Source organism: Macrotis lagotis, chromosome 7 (genome assembly GCF_037893015.1).
Source record: "Macrotis lagotis isolate mMagLag1 chromosome 7, bilby.v1.9.chrom.fasta, whole genome shotgun sequence".
NCBI classification, from domain to species: Eukaryota; Metazoa; Chordata; class Mammalia; order Peramelemorphia; family Peramelidae; genus Macrotis; species Macrotis lagotis.
In genome coordinates this window covers 189887341-189909176 of record NC_133664.1, presented here as the reverse complement: position 1 = coordinate 189909176, position 21836 = coordinate 189887341, and the positions used below count along the sequence as shown (strand labels likewise).

The 21836-nt window shown below is 32.9% G+C and overlaps 1 protein-coding gene across 7 annotated transcripts in view; it reads right to left on the bottom strand.

Annotated features, from left to right (window-relative positions):
• The window catches only part of ABCC9 (ATP binding cassette subfamily C member 9), a 186713-nt gene that overhangs the window by 56926 nt on the left and 107951 nt on the right, over positions 1–21836 (bottom strand). For all 7 annotated transcript variants that reach the window (XM_074194290.1, XM_074194293.1, XM_074194294.1 and 4 more), the window contains 8 exons: positions 19114–19251; positions 18845–18970; positions 16003–16099; positions 14150–14379; positions 11879–12027; positions 11611–11680; positions 10473–10630; positions 4889–4981 (listed from right to left, as the gene is read on the bottom strand). In XM_074194290.1, the coding sequence (XP_074050391.1) occupies positions 4889–4981; positions 10473–10630; positions 11611–11680; positions 11879–12027; positions 14150–14379; positions 16003–16099; positions 18845–18970; positions 19114–19251 (1061 nt within the window). The remainder of the gene's footprint in view (positions 1–4888; positions 4982–10472; positions 10631–11610; positions 11681–11878; positions 12028–14149; positions 14380–16002; positions 16100–18844; positions 18971–19113; positions 19252–21836) is intronic.

Here is a 21836-nt window from a genome sequence, read left to right as displayed (position 1 = left end):
AGTATAATCAGTAAATGTTAGTTTTTCATGCAAACAAAGGAAAATGGCCGATTCCTGATAATACCAAAATTGAGAGATTTTTGTTCTGACAGTGGCCACTTTGGGTTTTATGCTAATAAAACTGTGAAAGTTTTTTATAGTCACCTTGCAAAATACAGCCTAAAAGATCCCTATTAGTATGAATAAAGGGCAGAACTTCCCTGATGGAAGGCAAGTTAGTAGTTAGATTTACTTTTTTGGTTACTCTTACTTTCGTGAAGTAGGAGAAACAGTAAAGGAAAAACAGTCATTTTATTATGGCTTACAAAAATTTTGAATCTGAAAAGAAAAATTCTATTTGAAAGTATACTTTGGTGATTAGTACCTATGGAAAATATACCTTTTAGAAAACCTGAATCTTGATTATTTTATCATCAAATTATCCAGAGTGACAGAGGAAAGATAACTGGTTCTGGAGTTGTAGTTCAAAACCAGGCTTTTGGCAGATGCTTTACCCTTGACAAATTACCTAATCTCACTAAGTCTGTTTCTTCATTTGTAAGATAAATGTAATATTTGTGCTACTTAATGCAGACAGTCGTCGTGAGGAAAATAAAACTTAAAACTTCCATTTAAATGTCAGTAATTATTACAATATATTCCTTTCTTTCAAGCTACACAAATTTTTTAGAATGTTGAGGTTTTCTTGGAAAGCTAATATCTACTAATTAGTAACTATCTGGAAGGATAGCTCTCTTTCTGTTAAAACTATATTTCTTTCTTTCTTTTGTACCTCCCACGATAGCTCTGTTGTGGGTCTAGACATGAACTTATGAGAGTCAGGTTGAGTAAAAAACATACCCAAACATGCAAGGTTAGGATGTAAAAATCTATCAACTTTATTTTTGGAAATTCAGACTTTTTATAGCAAAAACTTATCTCCGGAATGACCGGTTAAAGGAAACCCAGTTTCACAATTTTCTGGGTAAATTTACAATATTTGTTCTTAGAAATCTGCATACTTCTCTATCAAAAAAGCATTTACAACCACCTCCGGATTCACAATTATCCCAGGTCAGGGTTCACTGGAGAGCCAACAAATCCACACAATGAGCAATAATACACACACATATCTTTGATGGAAAAAGTCACCAAGGATATGTGAAAATCACTCCCAGAGGTTGGCCCTCTACATTTTTGAATAAAGGAGTTTTGAATGTATCATTGTTCTTCCATTAAAATGATTATCATTTATAAGTGTGAAGTGATTAGAATGAAAAAAATGCCTAGCTCTTGTTTCAAATATAAAATTTAAAAACCTGCATACTTTCACAGGAAAAGTTTCTTACTACATAAAATATACATATTACATATTTTAGGTAAATGCAAAAATTCTATGATATATAAAGCTGAGTGTGAAAGTGTTTTAACTTTATATTTTGGGTCTTCATTATTCAACCCCTCTAAGGAAAGTGAAGTTAGAGAAATCAATGTTGTAACAGAGATAGAAGGATGAATTTAAATAATACCTTTTCTGATTTTATGTAAACAGTTCCTATGAAAAGGAAGGAGTGTGACTAGAGAAAATGACCTTGTCACATGGTCTTATCTTTGTCTCTGTGTCTTTACTCTTCCCATTTCTCTATATAGGTAAGAAAAGGAGTTTTTAAGCTAAAAAAGTTCTGGGAACCATGACATTCTCCCCCTCCCACCCCAGCTCCTTGGCAATCACTAGACAAGTAACTCCTACATAAGTAATAACTAGCCAGGGGCAGCTAGGTGGTGCAGTGGATAGTGTACCAGTCCTGGAGTCAAGAGGACCCGAGTTCAAATCCAGGCTCAGACACTTAATAATTACCTACCTGATTGATCTTGGGTAATTCACTTAACCCCATTGCCTTGCAAAAATCAAAACTCCCACAAAATAATGACTAGCCTTCAAAAATAAAATAAGGAAAAACAGAAAATATAAAATCATAAACTAGAAATAGGTCTCCAAAAAAGGCCCAAACTCAGTAATTTCGTCTAAATGAAAGAAAAAGCTTGAGGGTATTAGCTATGTGGAAGAACCCTAGCACTTTTTCTGTATAAGGCTTACTTAAACAAAAATAGATTATTCCATAAAGGGGAAAAAACAGAGAAGGATCTTTATTTGCTTTGGAATAGCTTTTTGTCATATGAATAACAAAGGGTGCTGTTTTTCTTTCAATAAAAAAAGGCTGTGAAAAAAAACCCTCTGGGGATTTATGAACTAAAAAGATGACAGAGCCTACTACTCTTCTTTTGAGGAAGAAATAGCATTATAAGTAAAGACTTAAATGGAAACCAGAAACTGGAAGCAGAGAGAACTTCCACATAGGTACATGTCTAGTAGGGTTGATTTTTAAATGCATCTGGCCCCCATTAAGAACTACTTGCATTGAAGTGGCTGTCTAGTTATAAGCAAGATTCAATGGGAGCAGGATCTAGGGAAGTAGCTTTAGAGACTCTGGAAGACCACCAAAGGCACCATGAGAACAGTTTTTATGATGTCACTACATGACATCAGAAGTCCTGGAGCATTGCTTCAGGTATTCTCTATATGTTGCTTCATGAATCCTTGCATTCCTTTTCTTCCTTCTGATAGCATATGTATTTTTGGAAGACTAGAGCTCAGGTTTATGGAAGCAGATATTTTACTGCTACTTTTCTTACTATTGTATTTAACCAAATGACTGAGACTGGAATTAATTATATCCTTTGACTGACTGGTAATGGTTAACACATTAATGGAAGTTTAGGTCTTAGTGGATATGGCCTTAAAGAGTACCTTCACCTGTATTCATCTTTGGGGAGTTCATCTTGTGAGTTAGGAGGTTTCCCTAGGTGCTATAAAAGTACAACAAAATATGAATATCTTAAAATTTGATTTAAATGCTTTAGATTATTTTAAAGATTTTAAATACTTGTTTCATTTCTGCTCTTAGTTTTATTGACATTCAAAAAAACCGAAAATTCCAGCAGGGTTATTTTTAATACAGATTGTCCATTTCTGACAAGCTACAGTATAGGATTTGAACTAATCACTTGAACCAAAAAAAAATTTTAAATACCCTAAATGACCTTTTCTCTAATATTTGCACTTTTCTAATTTAATGAAGTCATTTTTATATACGTCTGATTCTACTGATTTGAAACATTTTTTATTCCGGTGCAGTAACAAGAGTGGCAGACATAGAATCAGTGAACCACAACTTTTTAGGATAATTATATTTTAATACATCATGACATAATCCCCATCTCTTTCATTCTCTTGGTTGCAACTCCTCCCTCTCTCTCTTTGGATTTAAGTTTGTCAGTTTTCTTTTTTAAATTATGAGTCCCAGATAGGGAAACAATATTCCAGATAAAGTATGACTAGAGCACGAAGTTTTCACTTTTTCTTGGATACTAGGTCTCCCTAAAGTCTGTAACACCCAAATCCAATCAACATGTTTTGCCATTGTTGCCATGTAAAATTGTTCAATTGTGTTTTTAGGATTCACCAAATCCCAATATGTTCTGAAATATTCTGGAGTAGTAGATAATAATAATGATAATAATGATTGACATTTATGTAGTCCTTTAAGATTTTCAATGAATTTTACCAACAAGATTATTAGCTAAAATAAGCAACCATATCTAATAAGGAGATAAGGTAAATGTTAAATTTTTACAGTTGGCCTTGGAGTCAGACCAGACCTGGATTCAAGTGCTATTTCAGATGCATACTGGGAGTATGGTTCTGAGTAGTAGTAGTAGTAATAATAATAATTAATAATAATAATAATAATAATAATAACAATAATAGTCCTTCAACTGTCCAAAGACCATGCCAACAAAATTAACAGTGACATGACTTGCATATTATATTTATTATTATGAGGGGTATGTTGTACTCACTTTCTTTTACCAGAACTATTTCACCTCATAGTCTAATTTGAGAGGAAGCAGAACTTTTGGTGATGGTCTGGATGCTGCAGAAATCCTTGACCCCTGAGTACAACTTCCTCCCCTATCACCAAGGCCCCTAAGTGCTCCAGCCACTCCAGGCAAAGCACCAATATGTGATTTTTAGGGTTAAAATAGCAACTCATGACATATGAGGGATCACAATATTTCAGCAATGTTGGTCTACTTCAACATGGTTAATCCAAACCTATCTCTCAATGGACATTAATAATCATCAAGACTTTGGTTTCTCTCATGTAACAGCCCACCAAGGTTGTTGGTGGAACAAAACTTCCAAAGTGGGAGTTACTTACACCAATAACCCCCCCCCAAAAAATACTGTTCCATAGAGTGTTGTCTTGCCACATTCTATGTTTGTTACATTCATTTTCTGAACCTTAAATAAACTTTTACTTTTATCTCTATTAAATTTAAGTTTATCAAATTACATTCATAATTTTAGATTTTATGATAATTTTGGATACTGACACCATCATCCAATGTATTAGTTATCTTGCCCAACTTTGAGTCACCCACACACTTGATATTTATGCCAGAAAGATCTTCATCTAAATCACTGAACCAAAATATTAAACAATATACAGCCCTTTCTTCTTGACCAGTTCTATCCTTGTCCCCTCTCCTTCCTAGTACTTCACAGTTTCATAGAGTTAATAACTACTGACATTCTGAAAGTTTAGTGGTGCTTCAGCTTACTTTTGCTCTGGCAAAGGCTATAGATGTGGCAGCTCTGGTTCTTACAGGAATGTCAACTGAGAATCAGCAAGCCTACCATTTGTCATGGCATCCACATGTAAGAATTGTGTCTTTCATGCCTTTGTAGCCTCTATATTACCTGGAACATGTATTCCATAATTATTTTTATTACTTGAATTTGTTAAAATTTTCTATTTGGGATTAAAGGAACATATTTACAAACCGAAAAGCTCGAATGGTAGTAAGGCCCTCAGCAGTTTCTGAAAAGTGGCAAAGCAGAGGCAGCTGAGTGCTGTCATCAAGTTCCTGAAGATCCCTGAGGAGGAAAAATACAAAAATAAAATAAACAATTAGAATGTCAAAGGCTTAAATGTTCATTCTATAATATAAGCATTATCATACTCATCTACATTAAATATTGAAGTTGCATAGCTTGAAAGATGAATGGGAAATCAGAGACCATTTAGTCCAAACCCTCCTTATAGAAATAGAGAAATCAAACCTGAGAGAGGTGAAATGACAAAGACCAAAGCCAAAATTTAAATCTAGGTCCTCTTATTCAAAATCCACTGTTCCTTCATTTCCATGTACATTCAGTCAATGTCAAAGGAAGGAATTTTATTAGAGTTTTATAAAAATACAGAGTCACATGGTTTTTCTTTTTATAATGAAAAGATATTAGCTCTGGAATAGAAAATGAAATAAATATCATGTATTTCAAAAACTATGTTCTGATTTTTCTGGTTCTCTGAGTCTCTTATAAATAGCTTGATATCAGAATTTTTAGACATATGGTTGGTATGTTAAGGCAGCAGCTAAGCAATGAATTCAATATAGTATCTTTGGTGATGAACTTGGTACCTTCTTGGCAACCAACCCAATCTGTGAAATACATACAAACCTCAACTTGCCCAATTTTGAAAAAAATAACCTCATATTCCCTAGAGGTGATAAAGGTAAGATCAGATATTAAAATAAATGAGAACCTTTTATACTTGTATATTATTCATCATATTTAATCTCATTGAGTACCTACGCAGATGCCAGAAGGAAGTTAGCACTGCTGCTAGCATGAAGCAAAGCATGAGATTAGAATAAATTGAACCAGGTTCATAAAATTAGTTTTTGTAAACCAAAGGTAAAAGACCAATCTGATTATATATATATATATATATATATTATATATATATTTATATATTTATATATATACATACATATTTATATTCATATTTGTAGAGCTATACAATCATTTCATGGTTCATATTATATGACCTTTGATTTCAGATATTCCAAAAATGTGTGGGATTTCCTGGAGTAATTTCATTCACCAAGATGCTTATTAATAGAATAACAGGTATTCATAGATATTCTATCAAAGTCTAGGAATTCTAACCTCATAACATGCAGGGATTTAAATATGTTGACTTTCCAAAATCATTTTATCTTAATCTCCACTCGATTCAGTCCTGTAATAGGATTGATTATTGATTGATTGCAGTCTTCAGAGAAGGGAAGCAAAGAAGCATTTATTAACTACCAGGGACTGTGTAAAATACTTTACAAATATTATCTCATTTGATCTTCACATCAATCCTGAGGGATAGGTGCTTTTATTATTTACAAAGTATGGCTGAAGAATCTGGGGCAGTCAGAGATCAGGGGACTTTCCCAAGGTCATAGAGTAAATAAATTACTGAGGCTAGATTTGAACTCCCTGGGTCAGCACTCCATCCAAAGTACAACAGAGCTGCCTCCTAGGTGGGGGGGGAGGGGGGAACTGTTAACTTCATTAATTATCAGTGTCAACACTGTAGGTAAGATATGCTTGGCAGAATCTGTGGGTACCACTAGCAAGGCTAATACATAGTTTCAGAAGATGGAGGAAAAACAGAAAGAATTTAGGAAAGGGGAAAATGGAAAATGAAATACAATAGGTAGAGAATAAAGAGTAAAGCAGAAAGGCCCAAATTGCCTCACATACTAAAGTTATCTGTTCTTGAAACTCTACTCTTGCTTTTTTATTTTCTTAATCTTGCTGCTCTGATTCATGAACATTCCTTTTCTACTGACTTTGAGCCCACTAAGAAAACCATAGTTATTGCCAAGTAACACACTTTTCAAGCCATTCTGAGCCTGTGAATAGACTGTGGGTAGAACAGATGTTAAAAAAGACATTCATCTGACATTCACCATCCTGATTTGGCACCATAATGAATCAGTTGTTCCTGAAGTTCACTCTAGTAAGAAGGAACCCTTTTAAGGGTTGGTGGAGTCCCTTGTCAATACCATATGAGAGACACTAAAGAGACTTAGCACACATACACTTTCTTTATTAAAGCCTCTACAATTTTGTATAGGTTTAACTGTCATTTCTATGTAGATAATTCCCTGACCTATATTTCCTGTTCTGGTTTCTTTCCTAAACTCTGGATGGGCATTATCAGTTCCTAATTTGGTATTTGCAACTGGATGTACCCTGGGACCATCTCAAATTTACTATGTTTAAAGTGGAGCTCATTATCTTTTCCCAAAAATTATTCCCTCTTACTAATTTTCTTATTCATCCACATTTCAACCTCAGATTTTCCCTCACTCTTCACTCCTTCATCCCCTGCCATGCATTATCAATTTCCCAGTTTTATTGATTTTATCTCTCCAACAAAACTAGAATCTGGCCCTCTTCCAACACTGTAAAAATCTGCATTAGTTCCAACCTGGATTATTATAATAGCTCCCTAACTCCAGCCTTCCTTTTCAACAAGCCATTTTCCACAGAGCTTCCAAATATGTATTCCTAAATCTCAGATGTGATTATGTCACTTTACTGATCAAGAAGTTTCAATGGTCTCCTATCATTTCTAGTGTAAAATAAAAACTTCCTGGTATTTAACGTGCTTTTAAAAGCTGACTCTAGCCTACCTTCCAGGCATTGTATATTATTCTCTCTCATGCTCTGTAGCTATCATCTAAGTTTGCAAACTTTCTATTTTTTGCAACACTGGATCTCCTGCTTCCCCTGCCCATTTCTGGAAGGAATCTTCCTCATTAACTTCTCTAAATCTTTAACTTCCTACCAAGTTCAGCTCCAGGGCTTCTTCAAGCACAAGGTCTATTCAAATTCTACCAACTACTTATCCTTTACCTCTCCTGACCAGAAATCTATATTTTGAATGATCTTATCTGTGTTCATGTAGCTGGTAGTATAGTATGTGCTCTCTGGCATAGGGTGGGTGTTTATTACAACCAGGTACATCAAAGAATTTTTAAATATATTTTTATAATCTTATACATTATAACTATAATTTATCTTTTCTATGCAAATATGCTTTTATAATTTTATAATATAATTATAACTATAATTTATCTTTTCTGTGCATATAAATTTTAAATATAAATAATTACAACAGATATAATTTTATCTTGAAATTAAAATTTTCATCCTACTAATCCTAGTATGTGAAAATGGTACTATCAAATGGCAGCTGGTTCTTTGAGGTTTTCTTAAATTCAAGTCTAAATGAATTAATAACTTCTATCCTGTTTACTCATTTCCAAAGTTAAGTCTCATTTTTTTGTAAATGTAAACCTATAATCACAATTTAAACCAACCATTTTCTAACAGTACCTCATTACCTTTTTTTCTCTACAAATGATAGAGCTTTCTCCAAATATTGCTAGAGGACCAGACTAGTGCAATAAATTATGAGATGTGAGCATGAAGAAACTGATAGCTGAATATTAACAATGTCTCTAATACTATGAGGAAGCAAAAAAGGCTCATGGAACAGTTTTTTGTTGTGGAGAATGATGATGATGATGACTTATATTTATATATGACACAAAGTACTTTACCTAGGCTATCTAAATTATCTTTTCTCTCAAGGAGAAACAGCAGCAATACCAAACAAAGAAGAAACAGTGTGATTAGCAATTATACTCTTTTCTGCATGAACTTTCTGAGAGATAACAATATAGGCTTAGGGATAGATTAACATGAGTACACTTGATCTGAGCTAGAGACTCAGTTGAAGCACTCCTAATTACAAATATTTTAAAGTTTCATTGTTTAATCATGAATTTCCTAATACTGAAGATTTTCAAGACTGTAATGTATGGCTAATTATCAGGGGGTTTTGAAAAAGGTTTGGCTAGGTTAGGGTTTGAAGTAGATGACTTCTGACAGACTTCATAAGTATAAAAATCCATGGTGCTCTCTGAGGTAGAAAGACCAGAAATTTCCTTTTTGTTTATTTTTCAGATAATGTTAAACATGAGATAAATTCAACCTATCATCTTCTGCTAAGTGGATGGCAAGGCTTTTCAATTTATTAGATTTTGCTACAATTCTGAACATGTTTTCTGATCAGAATTACTAGATTAGGGAATTAAATAAGGTCAAAGAAATAGCATGTCTAAGGTGATATCAAAGCACTTGACAAAGTGCAAATGGAAGATAGAATCAAAATTGCTGTAAACAATTAGAAGCCAGATTGATATCAACCTAAAGGGAGGGATCTAGTAAAATGGTACAAGGATATGTCTTGGTCTTGTGATATTCAACATTTTTTATTAATCAATTAGAAATTTGTGCAAAGCTGTGAAGAATAGCAAACATATTGAATGTCAGAGTTAAAATTCCAAAAATCTTAGTCATCTAAAATGATGAATCAAATATAATTATATGAAAATTAGGAAGCAGGATTGTGGAGTGAAATACAAGAATTGAATTTAAAATCAGAGAATACAGAATCAGAGAATTCCAGAACTGCCACTTTCTGTATTTAGATTCTCTGGAATTTAATCCCCATGTCTAATATGAAGGGATTGGACAATATGCAAGACCTCTTGGATTCTATTCTGGTACCAGAGTTTATACCCTTCCAAAAATGTAGATTAAAGTTCTTTGGAGAGATTGAAGTCTGCCTACCTTGTAGGAGAAACTTTACAAATAAAACTTGACTTTGATTATTGATCAATTTTAATATGAATTAATAAAATAAGAATGAACCTCTAGAAAAAGGAAGAAAAATTGCAAAAAACCAGAATGGTTTCCTCAGGAGCAGGTCATGCCAGATTAATTTTATTTCTATTTTTGTTGTTTTGAAAGAGCTACTAAATTTATAGTCATACAATGCTAAAAACATAGTTCATCTATATTATGAAAACATTTGATAACATCTCTCTTTTGTTATGGAGAGATAAGGGTTGAACAATACAATTAGGTGGATTTTGTTGTTTAGTCATTTTCAACTTCTCCTATTCTTCTAGATCTCATTTGGAATTTTCCTGGCAAAATACTAGAGTGGTTTGTCATTTCCTTCTCTAATTAATTTTATAGATAAGGAAACTGAGGTAAACAGAGTTAAATTACTTGCCTAGGATCAGTTATTTAACAATTACTCAGAATTTGAAATCAAGTTTGAGGTCAGAAAGATAAGTCTTCCTGATTCCAGGCCCAGCACTCTATTCACTTTCTTTGCCACCCAGCTGCCCCATCTCTTCCCAGGAGGTCTTCAAATAATGGTTGCATGACCATTTTTTCCAGGGATGATATAAATGTTAGACTAGATGGTCTCTGGAAGTCTTTTCTAATTCTGAAGATTCTTTATTCTAATATAGAGTAGAATTCTGAGAGTAAAAAGGCTATTCACCTGACTTTCTAAAAGTTTATTTCTGTAATATTGACAACCTACAAATTGATGCACAATTAACACAAGAATTTAATTTTGCATGATTTTAAATGATAAAAAGAAGTAGGTTTTTTTATTTTATTTTAACAATACTCAAACGTTGTTCTGTTTACTTACTTAGAGGCCACACGGAAGTATTTCTGAATGAAGTAAAAGGCAATTCCAAGAGGTACAAGAGCAACCAGAAATACAGGGGTAGCATATGAGATCATCCCAATGGCAGATAGGCAGAGTAAAGTTGAACGGGTTAAAGATTCCAGAGTAGGAGGGATGTGCTATTCAGAAGATAATTTGAGAAAAAAAAATGTTTTAGGTAAAATCAAACAAATTATTATGCAAAAGTAAGTCATTGTGTTTTTAGAGACAGTAGATAGTCTGTGTTCATTATAACTGGGACCATATTTAGAGACTCACCAAACATTTGAGCATATATCTAATCAGTCCTTCCCAACTTGAATCCAATGATTTTAAAAATCTCTTTAAATCTCTCCTTATGCACTCCCTGAACTACCACGAGAGTACTGGCAAGACTGGAGAGCGTGCGTATTTTACTCTAGGGTTTTCCTCTTGTTTTGGACCAGAATCAAGGCCCTACACTGAAAAGACATATTGGTTCTGGACTAAATATGATATTTATCCTAGTACATTAGGACTATCAGGTTCATCTTTGGATTTTCCTGGTCTAAGAACTAACTAGACTTAATGAGAACTTCCAGAAGATATCAATGGCCTCTTTGGTTCATGATCCAGATGATTATGATACTACCACATCTTTCCAATATACATAACCTTTAAGAATGTATTAATTCGGGGTGGCTAGGTGGCGCAGTAGATAAAGCATCAGCCTTGGAGTCAGGAGTACCTGGGTTCAAATCCAGTCTCAGACACTTAATAATTACCTAGCTGTGTGGCTTTGGGCAAGCCACTTAACCCCATTTGCCTTGCAAAAAAAAAAAAAGAAAGAATATATTAATTCACTTGTTCTAATAGTATTTATTAAGGATTTACTAGATATAAGATTTTATACTAGCTGTCAGTCTACCATGATCCAACCTCTGAACCCAACGTGTTTCTATTCTATTGTTTTTCTAGGAGGAGGGAAAAAACATTTGCACAAATAAAAAAATCTAAAGAGAGAAAATAATAAAGTCATATTTTTTCAAGATGAACTCTCAGAATATAAATTTAATGAAGGATGATATCTTAAGATAGTAATATCTTACTTGAAAGAAAAGACAAAGATTTATATGCTCACCTGGTCAATAATATTTGTGTCAGCTGAAAAACGATTTAGGATTAGCCCCAAGGGTGTTGTATCAAAGAACCTATGAAATAAGCACATTAAAAATTACATATTTAAATATGAATAGCCTATGCTTTTTTTTCTTTCTTTGCATGGTCATCAGACTTCTGTAATGATATCCAGTATTAATCTCAAGGAATTACAGAAAGTCTTTTTCACTGTGCTACAAAAATACATATGGTGAAGGATTTTTGTTTTGTTGAAATGACTACTTCTGTACCTTATTGGTCCAAGAATGATCTTATTGAGGAGGTTGTGGTGAAGATTTTTGGCAGCTGTGAGGCCCATCCATTCTACAGTGAGAGATGTAACAAGGCAAAGGAAAATACCTGTTCCACAAAGGATACTAAATCCAGCCACATAATAAGACTAGAGGGAACAAAAAGAAACAATAACCAAAAACAGACATTCATTATCAGAATCAAAGCAAGTTTCCTATTAGTAAGAACTGCAAGTCAAAGACATATACAATATATCTAAATTTCAATGACTTGGTGAATTGTCAAACATGCTTCCAAAGTATGTACAATATCTTTTTCCACATCACTTCTTCAATAATACTTTGGTTTTGATGTTCTTCCTAGGTGTTTTTTTTAGAGGAATTGGTCTGGACTGAGGATTCTGAGAATTTTCCTCAAAAAACCAAAACATTTCTTCCCCCACCTTATTCTACACCAAGTATCTGCCATATCTCACCATATTTTTCTGTCTATTCTAGCAACTAACACAGTGCATAACTAAGAGTACACCACACAGAGTACTTGCTTAATAAATACCCATTGAATGATCTATTAAAACTAATGACCAAATTGAAGTAGGAAAGTTCAAGTAACAGAGCACTAGAGTTTGGAACCAGAGAACTGGAGTTCAGAACCTGGAATCACTATTCATTACCTTGGACAAGTAATTTTACCTCACTAAACCTCAGTTGCCTCATCTAAAACATAAGATTAGATTATCTCTTCCCATTTTTAAAATGATGACTTTCTGCTTTAAAAAAAACACATTAGGAAAAGTGCTAGGTCCCACTGGATGGATGGAAGCACTATTTTGCATAGTAAGATAAATCAATTTTGCTATTTTCCATGCACTTTCTTGAAAAGTTGAATTTAGCTCTTTCCAGTGCTCTATTGCCGTAAAATAGCAAATAATAATAATAGCTCTTGTTCTAACCAAGCCTATAATGCTATAATGCATAATAAATGCAGTTTTGAATACCATTTGGTCTTTCTTTAAGCTACTTAGTCCTAGAAGGTGAAAATTCATTTTATCTCCATTCTGCATTCTAGAAATCAAAACCTAAACTGTTTTCCTTTCTAAGTAGATTTTTTTGGATAATCATAATTTTCTATTATTCTTGTTGGCCATATTTTGTACCATCAGATTTAGAGCTGAAAGAGATTTTAGGGATCAAGGGTATTTATAAATTTTCCAAAAGCACTATTGTTGAATAAGTTTTGTATATTTGTTCAGAGTCAGCAAACTATTTTTTTTTTACAAAGGAGCTATGATTTCTTCAAAAAAAGAGAGAGATCTTCCAATGCCACAGCAGATTAAATCCTGCTAATGACTAAGTGGATCAAGTCCTGGTGAGTTGTAATATCATACAGACATTATATTTCTTGTCCAAGATCATGAAGCTATCATGTCAGAGGCAGGATTTTTTTTACCATTAAACCACACTGAGTCCACAGCAAAGATTAATTGGTCAGAACATCAAGGCATGGGTTTAAATTTATGAAGATTCTAATTTTCCATAATTTCAACTGTTACTGGCTTTCATCAAAGAATTATCTGCCAAAGTTTTAATTTTTAGTGTCATTTTTTTGTTCTTTCTTGAAGAAGACCACATCAGAGGAAGTGATACCATGACAAGCACATGAATTAGATTTGAGTGAGGGAGTCATAGCCTCATTTTCTTCTCCAAAACCATATGAGTCCAGTGGCAGATATGAATCAGGATGACTGCAGATGATCCTGGATGTAAGGTAATCAGAGTTATATGACTTGCCCAAAGTCACACAGCTAGTAAGTGTCCAGTGTTTGAGGCTGGATTCAAACTCCAGTCCTCCTGCTTCCAAGCCAGAGCTCTATCTACTGTACCTCCAAGTTGCTCAATAATTTTTGGTATATAATTACATTTATACCTATTTACAAAGAGCACATTTAAAAGGAGTAAGCAAATCCCTCTCATAGAGATTTTCAAATGTAATGTTTAATATTGGACAGTTGTTAATAGGGGTGAATGGGGGAATTCAGAAAAGAAGAATATAATCTCCCCTCTTGTGTCATCAATCAATCAATACTATTAAGACTTACTACTTATGGCATACTCATTATAGTATAGACTAAATCATATGAAACTTTAGATTGCACTAAAAGATCTTGGTGTGAAGATCAATCTCAATATATGATTACAGTCAGGTGGTAGGATATTGATAATATTTTAATATTGTTTAGTGATTTTTTAAAAAAAAATCCTCCTCCCTACCTGATTATCATTTATATTATCCTTTCCATTAAGGTCAGAAGTCCATGTAGCTAGCCAGTAGTCTATAGCTACAATAACTGAATGTTTCAGGAGCTTGGAAAAAATCATCAAAAAAAGGAAGAAAAATCCTCCAGAAGTAAGATATCTCCAGCAAGTCTTCCATGGCATTTTAGTCCTGAGTCTCAATACTGTGGACATATTATCATCTTCATCTTCCTCCTCTTCTTCCTCTGCATACCAAAAAGTTAGTAAAGTTTCAGGTTGGTAAGAAGTATAAACAAGTTTTATTTACCTTTAATTTATTTTAAAATACACAAAAAATCTAGAAGCAACAGAATAAATTATGTTAAATCAGCTATTTTGTGCAGGAAACAAGGTTTCTTAAATTGATGAGAATCCTCCAAAGAACCTTGCCTTGGGTTTTTGTTAAAAGGCTACCAACCTCTAAGTTGTCTTTTTTTAAATCATTCTTTTCCACATTTATCAACATCACAGGTTTATTGTATCTGATAGTACTGATTACCAAAAGCCTGAAGAAATACTGTACCAATACTCTGATCTATATGTTTTAAAAGTTCTCTTGATTGATACTTTTTATTCTGATCTAATTCTTTAATTTACTACATAAAGTAGCTACAAATTAATTTTATATTAATTAAATATATATAAACAACATATATGGAGTTTATACAGGGTAAATTTTATTTCTCTTTCTCGAGAAATTTAGAATCTGTATAATTATGTGTATATATGCTAAATGAATAATATTTGCTAATAATCTGTAAATAGAATGGTCTATAATATATATATATATATATATATATATATAGAGAGAGAGAGAGACCTACTTGTTACTCAGAATTAATGATTTAGCTTTGAAATCAATCCACAGTTTCTAAATTATATAAAGATCAACAGAGAAACTTAAGTAGATAACTCTGAATAGTTATCATCTATTATTTGTATGGCCAAAGAAAATGTTTTGGAATTTGCTTTTTCCCTCAAATTTATAATTGTAATTATCTTGTCTTTCATTTGGAGTGCTTAAATTTAGTGAATTATGAAAACAGCCTAGAAAAGAATGAAATATAGTAGCATATTTACTCTATGGACTTCTTAATTGATTTATCTTACAAAATTATTTTCAACAAATGTCAAAGTCATGGAAACATTTCATCTTGTTTCTATAAATTTTTAATAAATCTTGTTCCCATTCCATTATTAGATCTAGAAAATTACAACAAAATAAATAGTTTTCTAGTCTCATACCCATTATTTCTGAATTTGTCATGATAACATCATGAAGACTATTTTGCTCTGATCAAAATATGACTACTTTAACCTGCCTCTTTGCCTCTGTTTCATTTCAGGCATTAGCTGTCACTAGCATCTTTCAGCTATATTACCATAGTAATCAACAACCTACTGGTGACAGGATTAGGTCATTATGGAAGAATTTTCAAATTTTTCTAGTCTATCCTTGCTCATTTCCATTCTACTGCCTTTTCTTTACAATTGTCATACCTGTAAAATTAGTGGAATGAAAGGCATTATATGAAAGACAAATAATGTTTATTGTTTCACACTCTATTCTTCAGATATCCTACAATAATTTCCACTGGACCCAATTTTTTTTCTCTAAAATGTCCTAAACACTTCTTCCCTGCTCATCATACCTGTGTGTATGTATATATATATATATATATATATATATATATATATATATATATATATATATATATGTACAAATATATATATATATATATATATATAAATGGTCAAAGACAAATATCTGAATTCTCAATGCCTTTTCATGACATTTTTATAAAATATATTCTAAGAAATTAGCTTACCTTCATCTTCATCTTCCATTTGTGCTTTGGCTTCTCGTGAGTACATAGCTCTTCTGAGAGTTTTTCTTTCCAAGGTTGTTTGGTCAGTCTCCATATCCTATGTTCATTAACATGGCACAATGATTTGAATAAATTAAGACAGAGCTAAAAGATACCTTTATTTTAAGAAAAAAGAATGAAACTGGGACCAGAGAGATTAAGTGACTGAACCTCAGTCAATAGAGATTGTAAATAGTAGGAACAAGATTCAAACCCAGATCTTCAGACTCAACCAACCATCAATTAGCATTTATTAAGTGACTAGGTGCTAGAGACAGTGACAGGTTAAGTTCTGGGGGACACAAAAAAGGCAAAAAAAACCCAAAACAAAAACAATCCCTTTGACCAAGAGCTCATAAACTAATGGGAAGACAATATGCAAACAACTATGTACATCCTAGCTAGCTAGCTAGCTAGCTCGTTAGCTAGCTAGCTAGCTAGAGAATAATAAATTAGAGGGAGTCTCAGAAGGAAGCCAATAAGATTAAGGAGGCTTAGAAAAGACATTACAGAACCTGGTACTTTATCAGAGATTTGGGAAGCTAGGAAAATTAAGAGAGAAAGAGGGACAGAGTTTCAGGCATGGGGGTCGGCCAGTGAAAACACTCAGTATCTAATATGAGGAACAGTAAGGAAACTAGTGTCAATGCATTACAGAATAAGTGGAAGGAAATAAGGTGTAAGGAAACTAGAAAGGAGGAAAAAGACCAAGATTCCTTCTCCTCTTAAGAAGAGTATCTCTAAGGCAGTGATTGATTGATGAATCATTTTGATTTACATTAAGTCTTTCTTACTCCCCTATCTATTAACAACTTCTTGTCCTCTTAATTATCTCGTATTTTTTGCATGTATTTAAATATCATAATGTTGTCCTCCCTGAGAAGGTAGAGTCTACTTTACTTTTGCCTTTGAATCTCCATTGATGAGTGCCTAGAATATAATTGCAGGTATTTGATAAATATATTGATTTTTTGATTAACCATCACCCATCCACTAAAAAAAATTTCTAACTCATAAGGTCATGGTAAAGCTTAAGAAAATTCTATTTAGTGTTTTAAATTGTTGATCCAAGTTCATATAAATTGATATGAAAATGTGAGCAAATCTTGTTAGAATATATCATTCATGCTGCCATTTTTATTAATTTTATAAAGATATGGGTTCATAGTCTTCAAATTATAACTGTTCTTGAATAATGTTTTATAAACCAGGCTCAAATTTCTAATACTTTCTGTCCCTTCCTATTCTCTTCCCTTCAAATTTTTAAGTTCCCTTCTTACTCACATTTTTAAACTTTTTAATAAAATATTTTCTCTTTGTACATCTGTGAGTCTTTAACCTATAAGGCCTTGCAATAGATTAATTTTATTTCTTTCTTGCCTTGTGTTCTTTCTCATCCAATCCATTCTACTATGGTACTGTGTAATTGTTGCTTCTTGCCATAAAGCAAGTAATACAAAAATTATTTGTTTACAAAAAATAATTGTTCTATAGCTAACACACTGTCATGACTATGGTTTTCTATAAGTGGATAGATAGATAGATAGATAGATCAATCAGTCTATATTTCATTCTCTCCCCAAATCCAAATGTATGTAGGTAAATGTCATTCCATCATATCTAAATACATGTAAACTGACATTTCTCCTGGCCTGTGTGATACTATTGCTATAAAATCTGGCCAGCAGCTCTTATTTTTTCCCAGAAATTTTTTCCAAAGTAAACCATAAATTGCCCCACTCCTAAAGCTTACATCATAGTCTTTTGTCCCTGGCATCTAAATCCTATAAAATGTCTCTTGGAGTCATCCCCAGTAAATATATAATCAAGACTCCCACAACATAATCCCTAAGAAGCCACTTGCTGACTGTTTCTCTGAATCTTATTTTGATAAGAAATAATCATGTGAGCAGTACTAATTTGTTCTAGTCTCTTCATATATTTCATATATTCATATATCTTTTTTGTCCTATGAAGACTCTCTCTCTATGATGACCTTGGAGTCTATAGAGGAATCAATAGAAACTACATGAACTTTAAATATGTATTATGTATGTATGTATGTATACATATTTGTAAATATGTTGTAGCATTGATATTTCTTCTCTTTTTTTCAATTATCATAGTTTAATTCTTCAGAAATTTCTTTTAAGAACTTAGATAATTCATCAGAGTTAGATATCAAAACAATTTCAGCATGCAAATTCTCCAGTTTGAGCTATGGAAATATCACTTCCCCCCCTTTTTTATTTATTCTGTTCTCTAAGTTCTCTTTCCCCTCAGTTTAAAAATTCACACCCTACAATTATTTTCTTGGTCTATCTTCATTCCTTTCTTTCAATGTCATTTTGGCTCTTGTCTGTGGTTCTTTGCCTAAGAAATGTCATGGGGTCTGAATAAGTTCTTATTGTGCTGATAAGAAAAGAGAAGAGAGAGAGAGAGAGAGAGAGAGAGAGAGAGAGAGAGAGAGAGAGAGAGAGAGAAATTAAAAGCTTAAGTCAAATGACTTAGCTGAAGTCCCAAGCCAGACACACAAATAACATTTGAAGCCTAAATTCAAATTACATATATGTGTATATTGTATATAATAAGCACCTATATATTTTTACATATATTTGACCACTGTAACTGAAATATCATTAGAATTCTATGTGTTTAATCATACTGTTGTCTTGATTATTAAAACAAGCATATACTATAATTTGGTTTTAAATTATAAATTAGGAATAATTTTAGAGAATTGCAAGAACTAGGTAATATATCATCCAATACATCTTGATATTTCAAGACTATTCACAATTACCTTTTCTAATTCTTGATCTTGGCGATTCATAAGTGTTTTCCAGTGTTCATAAAGCTCAACATCTTTGTTTTGAATATCCTTCAAAGTTCCTTCCCTTAGTACACTGCCATCCTTCATAGCTATGATCTAAAGGAAAAGGATTATATAAATTACATTCACTACTTAAAACAGCAAAAATTATCCTTAATCATAAAATATTTTTAAAATTACTGAAAATATTTGCAAGTCATTAATTAATCAATCACTAAAAATCTTTTCCCAGATCTTACCCAGTCAGCATGTGTCAAGTACTGTAATTTGTGGGTAACAAGAACAAGTGTCCTCTTATCTTCTTGGAGAAATTTCAAAATCCCTTCCTGCATCAAATGATCGCTCAAATGAATATCCAGTGCAGAGAATGGATCGTCCTGAATCAATCAAAAAGGGTTGAGAAAGAGGAGATGAGGAAAAATTGTATTTTATAAATCTGTTTCTTCTAGAAAATTTTAGCTGAAATTATTGGTATAATATTATTCTTCTAAATTTTGTAAATTGTACATTATCTCATAAGTATTCATAAATTGATACTTATTAACTTAACATCTTAAAAGTTTCCATTATTTATGCTCCATTCTTTCTCTTTTGTTTTTACTCCAGTGAAGAAATTTGGCCCTTCTCTTCCTTATCAAGGTCAATACTTCCAATTGTGTGATTCTATCCACTTGTATATCTTCCAACGGCTTTCTTCCTTACACATTCCCTCTATTTCTCTCATTTTCACATAATCACTTAATCCTTCATGTCACCTACAAACATGTAAAGTTCTCCCCTTCTTTAAATGAATTTCACTTGACTTCGTAATTCTTATTGCCCCAAATCTCTTTAATCTTTCCTAGTCAAAAACTCAGAAAAGATCTATTCCCTCAATTCCTTCAATTCTCTCATTTTGCATTCTCCTGTATCATTAATTCTGATCCCACCACTCACTTGAAACATTAATTTTCAGGGTTAAAAAATTCTCCCTAAAATACTAAATCCAGTGACTTTTCCCTCTCAGTTTTCATACTTCTTTCCTTCTCTGATGCTTTTGACACAATTGCCCAGTCTTTCTCCTTGATCACTCTTTTCTGCCTTAATGAATTTTGTGACACTTCTCTTTCTTGGTTCTGCATTCCTTGTCTGGTTGCTCCATGTTTATCTCTTTTTATGAACCTTTACAGTTCTAGCCCATTAGATAAGCATTTAAAATCTGCCTGGCTCTGTTCTCTTTGGTGAGCTTATAAGTTCATGTAGGTTCAGTTACCACTTTTATGCAGGGTAATATGCAATCAATGTATCTAGTTTTACTTTCTTGAATTACAACGACTATTGTCTGCCTACTGGCTAACTCAACAGTTCCAAAAACAGAATTCCTTATATTTTCTCAAAATGTATCTCTTTCTATTAAGGTCAAAACAATCTTCAACACAGTCCTTCAAATCACTAGGATTCAACTCCTAAGGGCCATATTTATTTTTTCCTTTTCTCTCCATATACAAACAAGCCGTGTCAATTTTTTAAAAAAAATTCATCTCTTGCATCTGTCCCCTTCTCTCACATAACAAATAACTCTAGTACAAAATCTCTTCTCTGGACTATTGAACACTTAAACCTGGAATCAGTAAGACAAGTTCATATTTGTTCCCCACTTATTAACTATGTTACTTCTTCAACTGTAAAATGAGAATAATCTACCTCACAATGTTGTTGTCAGAATCAAATGAGATAATATTTACAAAATGATTAGTATAGAAGTAAATGTTTTTTTCCCCTTTCTCCCTCCCTTCCCTCTTACAGATGGTTCCTAATTGGTCTCCATGCCTTTTTTGTTGTTGTTTCAGAAGTGACCAACTCTTTGTGACCCTATATGGAGTTTTCTTGGCAAAGATACTAAAGGGCTTCTCCAGTTCATTTAATAGATAAAGAAACTGAGGCAACCAGAGTTAAATGATTTGCTCAGGATCACACAGCTAGTAAGGTTTAAATCTGAGTAACCAGGGGAAGCTAGGTGGTACAGTGGATAGAGAATCAACCCTGGAGTCAGAAGGACCTGAGTTCAAAGCTGATCTCAGAAACTTAATAATTGCCTAGCTATATGACACTGAGCAAGTCACTTAACCCTATTGCATTAAATAAAATTTTTAAAAAATAAAAATTCTGAATAACAGAAAAAATAGAGAATTTTGAAAGAGGGATTTGGTAATAAAGGGACAGACAATTAGTTATGTTTTGAACAAACTGAGCTTAAGATCTCTATGGATCCATCCAATTGGAAATAGTCAGTAGGCAATCTGTAATATGGGGCTAGAGCTCAGGAAAGAGATTAAAGTTAGATATTTATATCTAGGAATCATATTCTGGAGGATGATAATCGAACCTATAGGAAACGAAGAGATTACAAAGTGAGAGAAAAGAGAGCTCAGGGAAAAGCTTTAGTGTACTCTCAAAATTAGAAGGATTATATGAATGATAACGATCAAATAGAGGAGACAGAAGAAGTCAGGCAGAAAGCAAATCAAGAGAGAAACGTATTTCAAAAACTCAAATAAAAGAGTTTCCAGGAGGAGAGGTTAATCTACAATGTCAAATACTACAGGGGGGTTAAGGCAGATGAAGACAGATAAAAAGTCATTAGATTTAGCGATTAAGAAATGACTGGTGATGTTGAATACAGCAATTTCAGTTGAGTATTAGGTCACAAGTAATAGTTTTAGAGACACAGAATAGAAATGACTTTTTGAAGGGTTTTGGATGAGAAAGGAACAATATAGAATGAAAGCTAGTTGAGATAGTAGAATCTAGTAAGGGATTTTTTAAAAAAGTAGGAAAATTAGGTATTTCTAAAGATAGAGAAGGAACATATTATTGGAAGAGATTAAAGATTGTTGAGGGAGAAATTACAGTAGATGAGAAAGGAGGAGATTAATCAATCAAGAAGGATTTATGTGGAAGGTATTGTGTTAGACTCTTGGAA